The 20,159-nt window shown below is 38.4% G+C and overlaps 1 protein-coding gene across 1 annotated transcript in view; it reads right to left on the bottom strand.

The window, feature by feature from the left end:
* Positions 1-932: 932 nt before the first annotated feature.
* The window catches only part of ITGA8 (integrin subunit alpha 8), a 111,729-nt gene continuing 92,502 nt past the window's right edge, over positions 933-20,159 (bottom strand). The window contains exons 28-30 of the mRNA XM_066562668.1: positions 13,612-13,713; positions 4,578-4,700; positions 933-3,350 (exon numbers count right to left, since the gene is read on the bottom strand). Of these exons, the coding sequence (XP_066418765.1) occupies positions 3,264-3,350; positions 4,578-4,700; positions 13,612-13,713 (312 nt within the window). The 3' untranslated portion in view covers positions 933-3,263. The remainder of the gene's footprint in view (positions 3,351-4,577; positions 4,701-13,611; positions 13,714-20,159) is intronic.

Raw genomic sequence — 20,159 nt, 5'->3', positions numbered from 1 at the left:
ACTGATCCCTGGTATGCAAATTCTGAAATTTTCATGAAACAGAAAATATGATACAGTCTGCTGTATGGATAAAATAACTGCACAGCCTTTCTCAAATTCAGCAAGAAGCATGTGAAATAAAAGATGAATGTCTCTCTGTTTACTAGACTGCTGTGGTGGTCATAGCAATAAAGAGTTTTAATAGACTAATTTTTTTAAGTAATCTTCTGTTTTTCCTGCTCTCTGGACTCCTCCCATGTTCTCTGCAATTAGCAGCTCACCACAAACATTGGGAAGAATAAGGCTGAATTACATTTACAGAAAGCTGGATTTAGTAACTCATTACAAAGCTGACATCACTGCAACAAAAGGTCAGTTGTGTAGGGATGTGGCAGAGGTTATCATGTAGCACAGTACTAATATACTGGGGGGAAAGATTATGTCAACTGCCTGCTAAGTGTCCACATCCAGGATGCAATCTCCCCAGGGAATAAACACTCTTGGCAAGCATTGAAACCCAGAAATCTTCACAAAGCTGTTTGCAATTTGCAGCCAAAACTATCCACAAATGCTGGGAATAGACTACAGTCCTTGACAACACACAACTCCAGACATTTCCAGGGGGGAAGTTTAATCTACAAGGATGTAGAAATATAAAACAAAGTATTGCTCAAAGTAACTGTTTGTCAGATCATGTGCCTCTAATTTGGTTTCCAGTGACATTACACAGCTGCAGCCAATGGATTCCAGCCAGGCCCAACAGTTACTGAAGTTCTTTTTTTGTTTAAATTTAGTATCTGAACATGTTTTGCCCATCATTAAAATGGAGAGTAATTTCTCAAAAGTGAATTGTAGAAGTTACAACTGCAAAGAACTTATTAGGTCACCTAGCCCCATCCTCAGAGCAATGTAGGATTGAAAACACATTGCAAGAAATACTGAACAGCACAGTGTTTGTTTTCCTTTTTTCCCCCCATTCCTTTTTCCTTTATTGTAATCTTTATCAGTATATTCAAAAGTTTAAAAAACAACCAAAAATGCCAGTGTAAACATGCTTCAGGTATATAAGTAATATAAAGTATTGCACATACAGAAGTCCTATGTTCAGTATCTCCTTATGGTGCTATTTTGTCAGAGTTGTGCAGATGACGTGATTACAATGAGCTGCTGATATTATTTCTGAAGCTGCTACACACAACAATTAAATATTTACAAAAGCTGGAAGCTCACTTTTTTTTCTTCATGGAAGGATGATTTTGCCTGGAATGCATGGGATACAGAGGTGTGCAAATACAGGACAGGCTTGCTTTGTGATGGAATTTATCAGGTGATGTCTCTAATCTACAAGGGATCAGTTCAAAACCATCTGGGGGAAGGAGTCTGTTCATGGTTTTCTGGGGGACTGGGAAGTTGTCAGGCCTCCCCATCCCTAGGAAACAGAGGTGCTTGATTGTGTGAAGCACAGAGGTGCTTCACCTCCATGTTCAGAGGCACGTGTCTCCTTTTCCCTGTAAGTCTTGTGGGCACACTGCATCTGATAAGCTAAAGACTCCATAAAGGTCTTGCAAATTTGCCTTTGATATGAAGATGTAACACAGCTCCTGCTTGGATTTCCCAGGTTAGTCTGCATACAAGAAATTATAAAACTGTAAAATCTCGTGTCAGACTGGCAGAAGTGACAATGTCTCATAACTACTTCTATCTTGAAGTATTAGGAAGCAGAAGGCCAGTTGTTTAAAAGGAGCCAAAATGTGGAGGAATGGATGAGGCCATTTACCAGTTGAGAAGCTGAGATGGATTGGAAAGAAAAGGAGAAGGCAAGTGGTGTGTATGTTTCACAAAATGAAGTTTATACAATATTGCTAATTTCACACTCACAGGCAGCACTGAAAGACTCAAGCTTTCACATAAAAATTTGCACAGATCGGGGCTTAGAGCCCCTGCTGAGAGAAAGACATTAGCTGATAGAAGGGAAAGGATAGAAACATCCCTTCTTTGGAATCCTAAACCCAGAAAAAAAACCCAAACCAAATTAAGTGTGTATTTTTACTCTTTACCTCAAAATCTCCTTTCTTTTTGTTCATGCTTGGCTGGCTGGCATCCTATTTTTCTGCATAAATACAAATCCCGTCACCCTTTCCTGTGAGACTTTAAAAAAAATTTTATCAAGCCCTAAAATTTGCTAAAAGCGTTGCTTTAAGATGCTGCCAGCTTGTAGATTGAAAAATGAAAAAGGAAAAGATTTCTTTAAGTGAAAAATTATGGCAGTAACTGTTCTATTTTAAGAGGGGATTTCAACAAAGTAACAGGGCAAAGACCAAGAAATTTTGCCCCAGCCCCAAACCCCCCCAAGCCTTTTCAATATCACCAGTGTGGCTGTGATAATTTAAAGCAGTGTTTCAGAAATGTCTGTATCCTGTGTCAGTGTACAGCTGCCAGCCATCAGCAAAGCAAGGACAGGGTAACTCATCCCTGCTCTATACTGTGCATGGATTTCGTTATCTGGGTGTGATACTGCCAGCTCTGGGCTGAAAGAGATACAACATGTACTTGCTTATCCTATGTCTCATCTTGCAAAGTGTTCCATAAATCTTCTGCTTTGCAAAACACCTCGTAGCCAAGGAGGTTGTGTTCTGGGTGTACAATGCATTTACTCCTCTATTTACATGCAAAGTAAGTACATGATTTCTATTATTTTTTCCTTCTCTCAAAATCTATGTTGATGATTATATCTGATACTTATTACAAAAAGGTGGAAAAATAAATAATTGTGCCCCATCTATAAAGGTATTTATAGATTACCTTTGTGTTTCAGAAGTACTTTCACAGTACTGATATATTGCCTGTCTCCCTGAGCCATAATTTCATAGAAGTTCTTAGGGAGGTTTCAAAGATACTCTGCATGATACAGTAGCATTCAGAAGGTTTGTCCTGCTTCATCTTCTAGCAATGAAGGCATTCTCTCCTTGAGAGATCTGGGCTTGTTCTGGAAGCATCTCAGCATACCACACGTGCTCAGAAGCATCTGCTGAAACGTAGACTGACTGGAATATGGGATAAACATTCTGTTCAGTGGAAAATATGTTTATAAGGCAGTGATAAGTTACTTTCTTTGGCAAGGATGGCCATCATGTGGCATGTTCTCAGAACATTGCATAGATCAGATTGACACCATGTCACTTGCAGGTACAAAGAAGACTGGTTGGAAGGAATCTTTCATTTAATCCTCGTCATGTTTCTAGTCTCTCAGGCAGGATTCTGACTTGAACTGTCACTCTCTTCCTTTATGCATCAGTAGTCTTGTTATTTGTCAGCTGTTGCCTGTCAGCCATATCATCTTGAGGAGGTCTAGCTCTGTCAAAGAAGCCACACTGCAGAATAAATCAACAGAAACAAAAATGTCATGGTAAGACAACCACAGGAAGACTCAGTTGCAGTTTGATTGTTCAACCTGAAATGCTGGGCACAATGTATGGCAGGCTGAGATACTGTGAAGACATTTTATTTCTATCCAAATCATTCCCTATGAAAGTTTTAGATGCAAGGCATTGAGTTCCAAAGCACAGCTTTAAAAATCCAAATTATATGAAAGATGTCTTTGCAGGAGATGTAAAGTTGGCCTGATGCTGCTATGGACTGATGCTAATGAGAAATCTGCTCCTCTCAGTTCAGCAATGCACTCATTCAGAAAAGAGGTTTAGACTGACAAGCAATAATCAAAAGAGAAGTGCAATATATGTTGGGAAATGTCCACAGGACAGTGTTGTGACCTAGTCTAAAAATCACTAAAGATGAGATGCTTCCCACCTTACTTAAACTGCCTAACATTCACTCTTTTAGTTGAAAGGCTGAAAGTTCAAAAGTGGTTAAAGTGCCACCAAAAGGTAATTTCTTTCCTCCTTGCATGTTTAGACATAACTTTTTGCTGCTGCTACTTGACTAGGTGGAGTTGGGAAGTTAGCATAGACTGTACATCTAACCATAACCTTTAGGCAGCTGAAGACAGATGAACCATATCCTAATGTAAGGAATTATTTCAATCTTATTTTTAATGTGAACTGAGAGGATGAACAAAAGCTACACTGGCTCCTCGTAATATAGCAGTTTCCAGTAATTTGTCTTAAAACTTGCGAAAGGAATGTAACAACCAATACAAAAAAACCCAAAATACATCATATATTAATATAAAAGGAAATCTTCTAAAAATTAATTCTCAGAAGTGCGAGTGTTGTTCCATGCTGACAAAGACTGGAAATTCCTGAATTATTCAGAGAAAACAAAGTTAGAGTAACATCTTTTTGAACCTAAACATCCTGAAATAGAGGATCAGAGGTCTTGGGAAATGGAGCCAAACTCTCTATGCCCATTTATAACCAGGTTTCAATGATAAAGGAGGACTTTGAAAACAAGTTTCCTGCATCAAGGTCAATGACACTAGCATGTCAGAAATGCCAAAACAAAAAAGACATGTGTACTGTTGCTTTTGCTCCAAACTGTTAAAGATCACAAAATTCTAGTCTCTCTTTTTATCTGTTAGAATTTTTCAGTATTTTTGGTGTTTTTTTAGAGGTAGCAGTAACAGGAATAATGGAACATACCTTCCATAAAGCTAGGGTCAGCAGAGCTAGTACTAGTAGTCCAAGAAGTATGGCTAGTATTATAACCCATAAAGGGATCTCAAAGGACACATTTGGGGTGGACCAAATGACAGATGTTCTGATCTGCAATGAAAGGAATACATTTAATGAACAAAAATGAAGCAAGTAAAGCAAGTTCAACAGTAGAATACAGAGGTTAGAAGCATTTATTTCAAGAGCATTTTGCAGATTAGAAATACACATTGACTGAAATTTTCCCATGTTGTCTTGATTTATTGTAATTTCCTTTCCACTTGTTCATGATAATTACTAGAAATGGAATTCACACATATATAAAAGTCTTGTCATATCAGACATAGAAAGAGTTTTCCCATAATACAGATTGGCAAAAAAATTCCCTTCTGTGCAGATGCTTCACAAATATTCAAGGAGCAAAGTTCTGTGCACATGCTGGTACAGTTTAGGCCAGTACACTGAAATGCACTGAATTACTCATAAACAATGGTTGACTTTAGCCCAGACTCTTAATTCAAACCACAGTAGATACCAGCAACGATTTTCTTATTTTAATTTTTGCTGACATGGCAGTATACATTTTTTCCTATGATTTGCACTTCAGCTAAGCAGTCCAAAAATGAAACTCAAGCAGAGTGTATTGTCCTTGTGATAAAGCCTAACACACACTCTGATGCTATCTTCTTCAAAAGAAGCCAAACATACAGACCATTACCTAAATGGGAAGCAAGCCTGAAACGTGCTCTCTCATTGTCTGAGGCCCTACAAAGCACCAGAGGTTAACATCAGTTATCAAAGGTTTTAACTGACTTGGCAAACTTCTCTCTTTAGAATTTCATGTGGACAAAGAGTAATAACCCTTTTGTATTTCTCCTTCTGAGGACATCCACACTCTCCTCCATACTCCCCTTTCCATACCTTGTACAAAATGCATTATATGCTCTCAGGCTCTGCTTGGAAGGCTCCTCAGTCTCACTAAATATTTGCTCAGTCCCTGCTACTCCCAAGTGGGAAGGAAGGAGTTTGGGCTTTCCTAAGCTCTTTCAACATAATTATATCCCTTCAGTCTTAGTTTGTTTTCTCAAACTTTCCTCTTTGTTGTCAGCCTAGGAAGTGATTTCTCTCTGGGGTTTTCTCTTAGACCTCTCTCATCTACTCCTAGTCTCCCTTAGGACAAGTATGTGACAGATGGAAGTTATTTGCTTTATGACATGATGAAATCAGTTTGCAAAGAAACTGAAGACACAAACCCTTAAATGAAATTCCTCTTCTGTACTCAAGATACATCTAGGAAATCTACTCTTTTTAATAAATTTCTTGGCTATGGTCCAGTCCCTAAGCTGCACTCATTGTAAATTTTCTTTCTATGTTTTTTCTTCCTCTATTACCTTAGTGATTGATGCACTAGTAATTTAACAAAATACTAATTTCTTACTTGTTCATTGAAGGAACAGCAGCCTAACTTTTAAGAATGGGCACAACTCTGTAGTTCAGCTCAAAACTGTTTCCATTCCGGTGCCTCTCATTTCTCTCCTTGAAGATTGCTAATTTAATCATTTAATCCTTTCTGTAACATCCAGTCCTTTCTTCTCTCACTTTTTCTTGTGATCAGCCTTCTTTTATAGACTTTTCCTTCTGAAAGCACCAGTAGATCTGTCTTCCTGCTACTGTTAGGCTTAACTAGAAGACACTTCTGAACAGTCATTTTCACTTCATCTGTGCAGCCAACTGCTCCCTACTCTGACACAGCACTTACAGAGATGGCAGTCTGGTGAGCTCTACTGATGCAAGTATTTTTTATAGTATGACTCACCAGGAAACAAAATGTAGGGATAAACTTTCTATGTAGTTTGCTTTCTACCAAAGCTTATACTGAGAGTTACACAGAAAATTCCAAGACACCGCCCAGTCCTGGCATTTGCACTTTAACATTGGCTCTGAAGATGAAATACCTGCAGTGCTGGCCATACCATCATTATCTAACAAACACAGATAATATGCATCTTTAGAGCAGCTTTAAATAGTCATAAGTCTACAATATTTCAAAAAGATAGCATCTAAAAGGAATAAATATGAGAGCAAATTAAAGCAGGAAAGAATTACTTTAAGGAAAACATTATTAATAAAACAACCGATGAAATGTCCCCCTTATGTCCCAACAGATATCCTGATGGTCTCATCCAGTGATCAACCATGCCTTTGCAGGAATACCATTCCTTTGCCAGCCTCTTCTTTGGGTTGCTTTTTAACCACTGCAAAATTTCATAGGCTCTCTGCATCATAAGATTCAGCTAGAGCAGAGCTCATTTAGTAAGGATAAAATGTTCTTGAATGGCTCTGCTTGTGTCTCAGAGTGGCATTAAAATGTGAGGGCAGAGAAAATTAGAGAAGGGTCATTCTGAACTGTCTGCAGAGATTCTTCCCAAGAAAAGCCAAATAAGGAAAAAGATGAATTCAAGTAAAAGGTTAACTGACCAGGGAAAACAGAAAGGATGCAGTTACAAGGGGCTGCTTGAAGCCTGTAGAAAACAATGGGCTCAGCTGTCCAAGGAAGAAGCATCTCCATTCTGCAGCTAGAAAATCATGAATGCTGCCCTGAAGCAAGCCTGATCACATACAGCACAAGAGTTGGGAAGTGCTGATGAAAATTTATGGGCCCCAAGACAGCAAAAATGAACTGATTCAAATAACCCCAACTCATTCACAATGTCCACTTCCTCTGTTGGCAAACTCTGAGGTACTACACACATGACGTTTCATATTTTAATTATTGTTTGGAAAGGACCTGACTCTGTCAACATTGCACTGTCAACAGATTACATATCTTAATCACCTAAGATTTGAGCTTCACTACAGTTTCTATTTGTCACACTATCACTTGCCTGAGTATGTTGCTGTGGATCTGGAGCACTAATGTCAAAGACTACTTACCAAAACCATCTTAAAAGATATTTGTAGAACAGCAGAAAAAGTAAAAGCCAAGCAGTGCTTTCTGTTGTGTCAAGTTTAATGAAATTACTGACTCCATTTTACTGCAAGACCAAACCACAGGGAAGACCCATTTACATGCTAAGACTTTATTTTGCCATTTCTGCTACATTTCTGCCATTTCTGATAGCTTCAGGCAAATTCTTAGGTGGCATAATGTGACTGAGATAAATACAAGAAGAAATGGGAGCCAACATTGCTGGTTTAGAGTGGATTGTAGAACATCAGTAAAACAGCACAAGAAGATTCTGAGAAGCTGCTGGCTAGGTATGGACAGCTTGATAGATGGACAGTCATCCTGGGTCTGGCCAGGAAAGGGTTAATTTTTGGAGTAGCTTGGAGGGGGCATGACCAGGACCTGGAGGTTACTCTGTAACAGCTCACATTATTACCTGAGGCAGGGGAAGGGAGTCTCTTGTGAAGTTCCTCCCAGTTGAGTAAGACTGGCAGAGGGAGCTGTTGTGAGGGAGCTCCCCTGTCAATCTTTCCTTTCTTGTACTCTCTGTCATTAGTACTGTCACTGTTACTGTTAATTTTCTTATCTCATTGCTGCTTCCTGTAAATTGCTCTTATCTCAACTCGGGATCTTTACATTTTGTACCTTCAATTCTTATTTCCATCCTGTTGCAGGTTGAGAGGGATGGGAAAGTAGGGAAGCAAGCAAGCAGTGCATGGTTTAGAGAGTCACAGTGGGAGAACTAAACTGGGCAGTACCACTCCTAAAGCATGACAACAGTCAACTGAAATTTTACAATCCTGAACATGGAAATTATCTGAGTGGGCAAATTCTTCTTGGAGTAGGAAGGAATTTTGGTTTACAGATTTCTTCAGATAGTATTTGACTGAACCACATCTGGTTCCTTGGGCACCAAGTCCAGTTTAACCCAATCTAAGGTAACTACTAAAGCACCACAGGTGCTGAGATGGGGGTGAAGTAAGCTGCTGTGTGGTGTTTAGGTCTGAATAGTTCATAGGGCAGCATATGATTGCACAGGAGCAGAGCAACAACTAGACTTTTAATGTGTGCCAATTCACTGTTCAAAATTAGGTAGGGTCAATCCAGACTTCAAAGCATGTTTGAGATCCTCCTGAAATCAGTGGAAACAGATTATTTTATTAAGGATGGTAGATTTCATTAGGTTTTGGATAAAGCTGACAGTAGTGTATGCAACTACAAGTACACATGTTGCCTTTCCATACCTTCTTTTATGTGCCACTTCTACATAGTTCCTGTGTTTGTGTGCTTTCTTTCCTCTTAGGCTATGAAAACAGTAACACAAGCTAGCTCTTATTCTGATATCTACAGAGCACCTATCAGCATGGATCCAGACAAGGACATGTGGATCTTCCTGAGGATACTAAACAATTATGACTGGTGTAGCAGCACTCAGCCTTGCTTGTGCTGCCTGTGTTCAGAATCATTTCTCCCTTCCTCCTGTCATTCTGCCTTTACAGACCATCAAGTGCAACTTGTGGTTTAATTTCAGTAGCTCAGCTGGAGCTTGACAAATGTTGAAACATAAACAAGGAACTGTAATCTTATAAAAGAGCAGGGCATCATGTTCATAATCCTTAGATTATCAGCAATGAGCAAAACAGACAGCAGAAATTAGGTCTAGCCTGTATCAAGCAGACACTGCTGCAAAGCCGGCACATTTCTCTTCTATTTTACCCTGAGTGCAGCCAATGCTAATGAAATATTTGCCTGCTAAAATCTTTAAACCATCCTGTCGAACCCACACCCATTTCCCATGATTTTTCTTTGTCTTAGCTTTTAAAAGCAAGGGGATGGTTGTGCTAAGTAATTGAGATTTATTTCCTGAGCAGAGAAATAAACCTCAATATGTAGGCATCAGTCTCACTCCTGCCTGTGTGCATTACCAGTAGGATAAAATGCCCTGGGCTGCCCCCTTTATACTCTACAAAAAGCCTTGCAAGGGTACAAATGCAATTCTTGTGAACAGTTTGACACTGCACGTCCTGAACACCCACAGAGTTGAGGCAGAAACTGGAGGGGAAGACACAAACAAAACATTCCTTCAGTTTTGTCTGCCTTGTTTCACCATTTTTATAGAGGACTGTCGCTTCTTCACCCCATGCTGTCCACCAACAGTTTTACATGTGATTTTGATTTAAAACAAGTTTGTGTTTTCAGCTTGGATTTCTGTTCTTCTCCATGTGGTAGGTTTAGTACTGCAGGATCAGAGCCAGGGAATGTTTCCATCTAAGGTGGCCAATATGAAGTGGATTTTTTACAGAAGTGTTGAACGTTGACACTGCACTTTAGATGTGTGTTAGCTTTCCTCTCTGTTCAGGACAAGACTTTATGCTGAACACTGAAAACAATGCTTCTCTGTCAAGTGGGTGAAGAGCACATCTCACAGACTTGAGAGGAGCCATCTGACTTCTGACACTGCTGAACATCTCACACCTTTGTTATCCAAAGGGTGCCAGAGAATGCCATCTGCCTCAGGCACTGAGATGAGGGTGAAGTCAACCCAAGAGTTATGGACAGAGCCTTTGTTTGCTATTGGAAATAAAATCCACACTGGTCTTAGCACAGATGCTGTCAGACAGTCTTAAGTTCATAATCCCTTTTGCAGTTCCATGAAAGTCATTTGTTGCTTATGAAAGTGTTCTTCTGGGGAGGCTTTTAAAAATGTGCCCTTTAAAAAATATGTCATAGTTAAGCTCACTGTAAGTATATAAAATAATTATTAGGGCTTTTTCCACTGTATTTCATCCAGTTTGGATTTTGCTTCTGATTTTGGTGTTAGTGTGTCTTCAAAATAGTATTTGATTCCTCTGGAAGGGAGCACAAAGCAGAGAGAAGCACATGAAATAATCTGCTGCTTCACTGACACTCCCTTATGTAAAGATGGGAGTTAGGTTTGACTGGTGCAAACTTCCAGCACCTGTGGTCAAAATTCAGTGCATGCCAGTGGGATTCTCACAAAGTTATTTTTTTTCTCCCTGGTTCTTTAAAAGACACATTAAAAAAAAAAAACCAAAAAAAAACTTCTCCATAATTAATTCTGCTACTTTAAGAAAGAGCAACTGAATTAATTATTGTTCTAGTACTACTGCTTTTGCTGCCCATGATGACCTTCCTTTAGTCTTCAGAAATTTTCTTTATAGAGGCTGAGAAACAGGAATTCTTTTGTACTCCTCCATGTCCCCATCCAACCATTACAGCAGGATCTTCTTATATGTTCTCAAAAAATGCTCAAAATAGAATGTAAAAGCTCCCTCAAGCTCAAAGTCACATTTATAATTACACATTACAAATGTTTATGCAAATATATTTCATGAGGAATATAAGCTTGTTTAAAGTGTTATCAACATGTAATAACTAAAAAAAGTTATAGGCCTTAGTCTGAAACCAATGTTACTCACTGGAGGACACTGGTCAGACAGTTTAGACTAAAGGCATCCACAGTGAAAATCCTATCAAACGTTTAAGAAAAGCAACCATATTTTATTAAACTCTCAAACTGGCTTAAGAATCATAAATTAAAATAAAGCAAATTTTGGCTTATTCTAACGTTGTACTTTTTGCAATAAAAAGTACTTTCATGTTGCACATGAAATTCACCAAGTAAGACAGTATTATTTACCATACTAATAATACTTGTAGCAAAAAAATGAAAATTTTCTCTTGAATGAAATAACTGTTAGCAAGGAAATTCAACAAGTTGTATAATATATGGTTGCAATTCTAAGACTATCAAAATAAATGGAAATACTATTATAGATGTCAGTGGATTCTGGTTTAAACTCCATGCTAATTTTCTGTTTGATGCATTTTCATTCTAATGTTTTACTATAAAAGATCCAGATTTTCTTACATTTACCTAATGTTTCACATACCTTTGTATCACGACCCTGTCTTAAAGATCTATGTGTCCAAGACCTATATTCCATGATGATAAAGTTCTTAGAGCTACAAATAGGACTATGTGGCTCTGAAGGTTATTGATGTGTATGGGATTACTCATGCCATTAAAACTTAAAGTAAATATCAGCCTGCCTAATTGGAATCCAGCCCTATATGAATTAAATGAAGGACATATGATCTATTCTTTAAAATATATTATCTTTATATAAACTTTGAAGTGCTAGCTGATTATTACATATATACTTTTGAAAATTGATTTTTAAAATATTTTTCTTCCACTTCCACCCTTTCATTGTCTGAAGGAAAATCATAAACCTTTAAATAAATCTTTGGAAGCTTTTAAAACACAACTAGTGATCATTTTCAGAAGGAGCAAAAATATTAAGCTTTGCCCAACTTCAAGGAAATATTTCTTCTTGCAAGTGGAACATCAAAGAACTGGTGCATATAACACATCAAGCTGTAGAGCTGGCAAGCATCCACTGCCATGTCCAGATATGAAAGGACATAAAAGTGTTATCATTTTTCAACATTTTACAGTTGCCATTACAGGCATTTTGCTGTAAATCATCTGCTGCAAATAACAAGCTTTATACTGGCTGGAGTAAGAGAATGAAATGCTTATCTGATCATTTGGTAGATCATCTGACACTTGTTGAGAACAGCAGGCTATCACCTGGGGTAAAGCACTCCAGCCCAGATGAAGGCCCCACTATCAACAGAACTCTGCACATGTGTTTCTGGTATGGAACACATGCTGCAAGAAAATAAAAAGAGCCCGAGTATATCTGTCAGCTTGGTGCCTTTGAACCTTTCTGGATGAATAGTGCATTAAGCACCAATCCTCTCTAGTGAAATCAGGGTTCTACTGATGATGGAGATGAGAGTCACTATGCACACAGAACCAAGATTTTACCTTGTGTCTTCCCAGAGCAAGTATCAATCAACCATTCAATCCGTGCATGTACAAAACAAAACTTTAAAGCCTGTATCCTCTAAAATATAATCAAAGTAAGCTCTAAAGTGTATTATTCTGTTTTCTAAGTAAGACAGTATTCTGTCCCTACTACTGCATCTCAACTGACTGATATGATGTATTTCCACCACAATTCAACTTGGCAAAGTTAGAACTGAGCCCACCTTTTAAAAGAAGGACTGTAACTGATGAATATTTATAAAGATGAGAACATTAAGCCTTAAAATTTCAGATTACTCTTATACTAGAATCAAATTTTGCCCTCATATTTTACTTATCTTTATCAGTGACAAAATAGACAAAATATCAATGACAAAATAGAGTGAACTTTAACCATGTTAATCCATGTGAATTTTAACCACAAGAAAAAAATTACTTTAAAGTGCTCCCCAAACCCAGTCCTTTGGCACTAGAAAACAAATCAAATTTATGTCTCCAAAATTAATTTTTCATATAGTACTACAGAGCCATACAAATCTCGGTCTGCAAATAAGGCAAATGCTTTAGCATCTATCATCCAGCTATCATCTATCATCTATCTATCTATCTATCTATCTATCTATCTATCTATCTATCTATCTATCTAATCACCTCTGTGAGGATTACCAAGTAAATTTGTATGTTTGCAGTTGTTGTGCTGTGAGGTGGCAATCCTAGAAAGGCATACAGACCTTCCTGAAAATCAGAGTATCAAAGAAGCTTAAAACAGATAGAGAGAAGTTGCTGCAGACAATACACAAGCTTGTGTGAGAGAACTGCTGACTGGGAGAAGAGTGAGCTCTCTAAACCTGACAGGAACATGATTCTGGATTCTGCATAAAAATTTCCTCCAGATTTTTTTTACCCCAAACAAAATAACTAGATACTTGATTTCACAGTTCTGTTTTCTTTTGGGTGAAAAATCCATCCGGATTGCAATAAAGCACTCTGCATATTAGTTCAGCAAGAAATTATTTTAAAATATAATAAGAATCATGTATCATCAACTTCCACAGAAAGCAATGAAGTTATTTCCTTTAGGTATTACTTCAGGAATTTACACGAGAAACACAGGAAAGGCCAATCTCAATATTTTCATCTATAAGAACTTTCACAGCTGTGATCAGAGTGACCAAATACATGTGCTTCACAGAAAGATGTAATTTTCAGTTACTTACTGCTATGCTTCCCTCAGGGAGCTTTGCTGGTTGCACTTTATATGGCATGCTCTTAACTTCAAAGGAAACATTGGAAGAAAGACTGTAGAGATAATTTTTTCTCTGAAATGATAGAAAAAAAAGAAATTATTAAACCCCATGTTTATATTTAAAAGCATTATGAAAGATAAGCAGACAAAAAAACTCCAGAGCACTGATTTCATAAGTCAAAGATGGTTTCTTTTGGTGAAGAATGCAGGAATTGAGACCTGTATGTGTCCATGAGATAAATACAGCATAAAGCTGCAATACAAAGGCCACATGTTCAAAATGGGGAAGAAGGGTTAGATATGCAGAAAGATACATACAGTTGTTTCTCATATTTCACTCTGAAATTGGTGAGTTAAAAGCATGGGTGAAGTTTATGGGGTGTCTATGTTTTAAACCCTCACTCTGCTGAATAAGCTCAACAACCAGCATTGGTGTATTGAGAACATTTACAGGCCTATGTTGAGACCAGGCTGGTAGAGCTTCCTGATAGCATCAAAGAAATGGCTGTGCCTTCCCACCAAACAATAGAAGGAACAACCATCTTTGAACTTCATTTACACAGAATCACAGAATAGTTTGGGTTGGAAGGGCCCTCTGGAGATCAGCTAGTCCAACCCCTCTGCCAAGGCAGTCACCGAGACCAAGCTACACTTAGAACTGGATTGACTTCCTATTGCCGTGGAGCTCAAGAATCCAACTCACTTTGCTTGTTTACTAAGTTGTATCAATGTGAGAGGAATGTACAGCAGCCATTGTTTAACTGGCCACCTAGTAAAATATTTATATAGCTGTTACTAAGCATTTCAACAAACTCAAAGGTGTGCAGACAAAATATGCAATTGATTTGCTGGGTGACACTACATGGCAACGCATCTTGTATATCCCTTCCCATGTAAATCTGGGGTAGTGATACAGAACTTCTTTGAAAGTGCTTCAATATTCTCTGAGAAGCATTAGATTGTTAAGTGCTAATATGGTCAATGGAATTCAGAGGGCTAGGAGTTATGACTGTTATATCCTTTTTCTATATTATTATTATCATCATCATCATCATCCTATTTTTGCTACCTGTCTTAATCCTTTATGAAATATGATGACCAGATTTCATCACAATATTTGGCTGATGATTTACAGAAAGACAGAGCCTTGTAAGTAAAGCAGTAATTCCTTTTGTCACCATTTTTTTCAGTCCAGCATATTTGGAACACCGTTGTCACTTTCTGAATCTCCTTCTGCAAAACCTTCTCATTCCTTCTATTCCTCACACATTTAGGAGTTCTTCTCCATTGACAAGATTTGGTTCCTGTGTGATTGTTCAACATCTTTTCCTTAGTTTTTCCCTGTAGTTTCCTGTTGCATCAAAAACATAAACCCTCTCAAAGAACTGCTTTTCCTCTTTCAGCTGTTTTGTTGAGCCAAGACTGAGGAAAAAGACCCCTCGATAATTCTGGCTACGATTTCTTTCCTTTGCTGATGGAGAAAGGTTTATTTGTGAAAATGACCTGAAATAAGTATAATATAAGACCGGGAGCCAGCGTGGATGTATTTGAATGACCATGGCCCAAATCAAAGTTTTCACAGAACTGCTGTGGTTGGAGAGCATATTTGGAATTTGTTTCCTCCAAGCACAGGCACAGTAGAATCAACTAGAGCAGCATGCTCATGACCATGTCAAGTTAGAATTTGAATATCTCCAAGAAAGGAAACTCCACAATCTCAAGAGGCAACCTATTCCAGTTTTTTACTACCTTCCAAGTAAAAAAGGGGCTTTTTAATGTTTAAATGGAATTTTCTGTATTTCAATTTGTGCTTCCTCCCTATTCCTTGATTTTGAGAAGTGCATTCTTTACTCCCACCAATCAGGTGTTTACAACTGCTGATGAGATCCCTCCTGAGCTTTCTCTTCTCCAGAAGAGAGAAGAGAACTGAACATTCTCATATCTCTCAGCCTCTCCTGGTATATCGAATGCTCCAAGCCCTTAATCATCATTGTGGCTTTTAGCTGGGCTTGTTTCAGTATATCCACAATCGTCTCAGGGAGCCCAGGACTGAACTCCAAGTCTGTTTTATCAGTGCTGAGTACAGAGGAAGAATCAATTCCCTTGGCCTGCTGGCAATGCTCTTCCTAATGCAGCCCAGGAGGTTGTTGACTTTCTTTCCTGCAAGGGCACACACAGTGGCTCATGTTCAACTTTGCATCCCACAGGACTCCAAGATCCTTTGCTAGAACACTGCCTTCCAGCTGATTGGTTGCACCACTACATAGGATTATTCCTCTTATGGTACAGCACTTTGCATTTCCCTTTGTCACCCTTTATGAAATTCCTGACAACTCACTTCTCCAGGCTGCTGAGGTTCCTCTGAAGGGCAGGACAAACAACTGGTCTATCAACCACTTCTTCCACTTCACTACCATCTGCAAATTATCAGGTTATCAGGTTGGTAAGCATGATATCCCTTTTGTAAATCCATCCTGACAGCTTCCAATCATCTTCCTGTCCTTGAGATGTTTGCAAAGGGCTTCCACATTTTTTTCTCCATCACCTTCTCTTCTCAAGGATTGAAATAATGCTGACTGACCTGTAGTTCTCTGAATCCTCCTTGAAGACAGGTGTTACCATATGCTTTCTTGCAGTTTTCAGGAACTCTCCCCAGTCACCATGAACTTTCAAAGATAATTGAGAAAGGTCTCACATTCTCATTGCCCCTCCCTCAGGATTTCTATCTGTATTCCATCAGGTTCTTTAGACTTTTGTACGTCCAATTTGTTTAAATGTTCCCCTATCCTTATATCCTTCCACTGAAGAGAAATGTTGATAGCTGCAAGTTTCCTCTCTGGTTGCAGAGACCTTGGTTTACTGTATGCAGATTTTCTCCATAAAGGCAAAAATGATGGAGGGAGGCCTTGGGTAACTCAGTCTTTTCTATGTCCCATTCAGCAGAAGTCCCATATTTTCCTTAGTCTTCTTTTGGCTGCTGATATACTTATAGAAGCCTCTTTGATGCCCTTCAAATCACTTGCTAGGCTTAGGTGCTGGTGGGCTTCTGCTTTCCCATCTCTGTCCCTGCATTCTCAGACACTCTCTACATTCCTTATCCAACCCCTGCACAGGGTCAACTGACTCTGCTTTCACCTCTTTTATGCTTCATAGAATCATAAAGATTGGAAAAGACCTCCAAGATGATTGAGTCCAACCTTTAATCTATCACCATCTTTGTACGTCTGAGCTGCATCAAGATGGCAAAACCACTTGTCAAGATGGACAGTTCTTGAGCTTAAAGGATGATGATCCTGGAGAATCAGTAGTTCTTCTGGACTGCTCTTTTTTTTCAGGACAATCTCCCATGGACTTCTTCCAAACAGATCCCTGTAAAGGGTGTTCTCCTGAGCTCCAGGGTTGTAGTTCTGGTATTTGCCTTGTCCATTCAGTCTCCTTTTAAAAAACTAATTTTCTCTGCAAATATAGGAGGGTGATAAAAAGCCAGCACATTTATTGCCTTCTGGAACTAATTTTGCTATGCCATAATTTTGTTCTTTTAAAATATTGAGAGCAGCTGAATGGTTAGTATCAGAAAATTCAACCTCTCCTTGGGGCCTATACTAGGAAAGAGCAATATTAAAAAATCTGTCTCAAACAACTACACAGGCATAGTCAAATCAGCTGCTTAACACAGCATCAAATGAAAGGGAACTATCAGTATCTATCGATTTCTATCAATTGTGTTTGAAATGAAAAATTAGACTTGCTAAATAAGTAGTTTTATACACATTCATGGTGCTGATCATCTATGAGGTGATATTCAGAAAAATAACTTCTCCTTATCACATTAATTATTTTCCATTTCCAGACTCAAGACATTCTTCAGCCCTAGATTCCTCCTCACACAAAATCTCAGCATGTTTCTGTGACTCTGCATTCAGAAAAAACGCCTGAAAAAAACCTTACATTTTCAATCCTAAGCAATTCATATCAAGCAGGATTCTGGATATGATTATATGATTTATAAACATAATCTGTAATGGATAGAGCAGAATATGTTATATTATTGAAGAAGTAGACATTAGACATTCAGCTGGATTGGCTAAGGTACAGTAAAGGCATTAACTCTGTTGAAACCTCCTATAAAGGAAACAGCAGTAATGGAAAAATAAAGCCTTTCATACATGGCTTATTTCATTTTCAGCTTATATCAGCAACAAGAACATCAGAGGAGGGTACTTCCTGTGGATTAATGCTTGGCTTGGGTTAATAAGCTTGGGTTGTGACCACAGCTATCAACTCGTGTCAACCCTTGATTAGCTCCTGGAAATGCTGGAAAACAGAAATGGAGACTATAAAAGACTAGGGAGTATTTTCCTGCACTTACAGAATTATGTGTTTGTGGCAAACGACTTAAAAACAATGACTGTGGTCAACATTGGCTGCAAACAGGATTCTTACTTGTACTAACACCTTTGAGATAGAAGCAGCTGTCTTTCCTACAGCCTTTTTAATAATTCTCAAGCCAATTGCAAGAAACAGCATTTCTTTACCATATCATTTTTTAAATAGCGTATGTTTAAATATTCAGTATTTACTGGAAGCTGCAGGACTTGTGGTTTGAAATTCAAGCTGAGGACTTAGTCATGGCTCAGAGGAGGGAGAAGAAATGATCTGGTACTTGTGTCAGTGCTTAATGATCAACAATAGAGAGCCCAGCCTTAACTACACTGGTCTTTTGTGGTTCCCCTTGTGTTAGAACAAGCAGAACCTGATCCTGTGCTCGTTGCTGAGACAGTAGTTTGCAATATCCTGGGAAGCAGGCAAAACAGGGCCATCCCCTGTGTTGCCTGGGTAGAAGATCCTGATGATTTACTTATTAAAGCTTCTCTCTCTACATGCTTTTGTTTCACAAATAGATTTTTTAATTGAAGCATCGTTTTCTTTAAAAGTTGCAAGACAAAAAAGCAGCCAGCAATGAAGGAAAGTGTTCCCAATAAATATTGAGTGCAGTGTTTTCCTACATAAAATTGAGACCAAAATAATGTGAGAAGTGATGGAAAATCTTTGACAATTTGAAAGACTGTTCACCAGGCTCCAGTGGGATGCTGGTGCATTCTGCAGGAAGCTCAAGCACAGACCTACTGACCTCCACAAAGCATCTCTAAGGCATGTAGGCATCCTGGTCAGAGAGCACACTGAAATGCAGGGACAATTCTGGATCCCAGGGAGCTAGACTGAGGCTAGGAGGAACAAAATCTTTAGCAGCTTAAAGACTGGCAGATCATTGCTGTTCTGCAGGTTTGAATAGTTCAGCTACTGGAGAGAGTCCCCAGAATGACTCTGCTCCATTGCCTCTATGGAGAATTGTTCGGGCTCTTGGAAATCCTTTTTTTTTCTGCTTAGATGTAGCCCAGTGAAGTCTCCCTAGCTGAAATGCCCATACTTCCCCGATGGCAAGCTGCATGCTGTGGTGATATTTTCATCCCCAAAACGTACAACTTTTGCACATGGAGTTCAGTGCTGTTACAACAATTTTGGCACTGCTTGATTAACATTTGTTTCCCCTTGTATCTGCTGGAGTCTGGCACACTTTGAAGACAGGAGGGTAAGCAATACCTTTTAAATACATGCTTTGGGAATTCATTAGCTTGCTTTCTTTGACCAATACCTCCCAAAACCTGAAGTGCTGCCAAGAGAGTGTAGAGCTCATACAACTATTTCTTCTTAATAATTTGTTTAAAAATGTACATGTGACTCTGTACACACGGTAAATTGTATTTGTGCCATTTGTGGCAAGAGGATATCTCTACCCAAACATAGCTGTGACCAAAGAAAATACTCTGAAAAATCAACACATCCTTCTCTTTATCATTATATTCTTTCACTTCACATATTGTATTTTTTACATTCATTATGACAGCCTATTTTACATTATAATGGAGGCAGCTATTTTGTTGTGATTCCAAAAGATTTCAATATAAAGATTATAATGGTTATCAATCTAAGATGTTTATTTCTTCATATACCTAACATTACCTATACTGTAACACATCTAGGAAGAGTCTCATGTTCTGCTCTTGCTAACACTGAAAATATTTTAAATAAAAATGAATTAAAACAAAACTAGCCCATACCCAAAAGACCTCCAGGTAGTTCAGCCCCATGCAGAGGTCTCTTTTTTCCTAGCCTTCATTCCACATAAACAATCAAATCGAGTATAATATAATATTTTTGGCCACAACAAAAGTTTTTGGTTTTACTTATTTTGTTTTTTCAAATAGCAATAGTGTTTTGATGCAACTGAAAATTTTGTTGATGACTTCCTCCTTTTGTTATTATATGTGCCTTGAAGGGCAGCACATAAAATTTTTGGCTTTTAATTCTCAGTCTGGATTAAAATAATCTACTTAAACTTCCATATATAGCCTATATATGGAAATGAATGAGGGCACAAGATGTCTCTCTCACTAATTTTTCTGTTTGACCACTTCCATCCACACATAGGGAATTTAGGTTGGCTGCAGAATTATTCTT

Source organism: Molothrus aeneus, chromosome 1 (assembly GCF_037042795.1).
Source record: "Molothrus aeneus isolate 106 chromosome 1, BPBGC_Maene_1.0, whole genome shotgun sequence".
Lineage (NCBI taxonomy): Eukaryota > Metazoa > Chordata > Aves > Passeriformes > Icteridae > Molothrus > Molothrus aeneus.
Note: the sequence above shows the minus strand (reverse complement) of the source record. Positions and strands in the feature narration are given on the sequence as shown.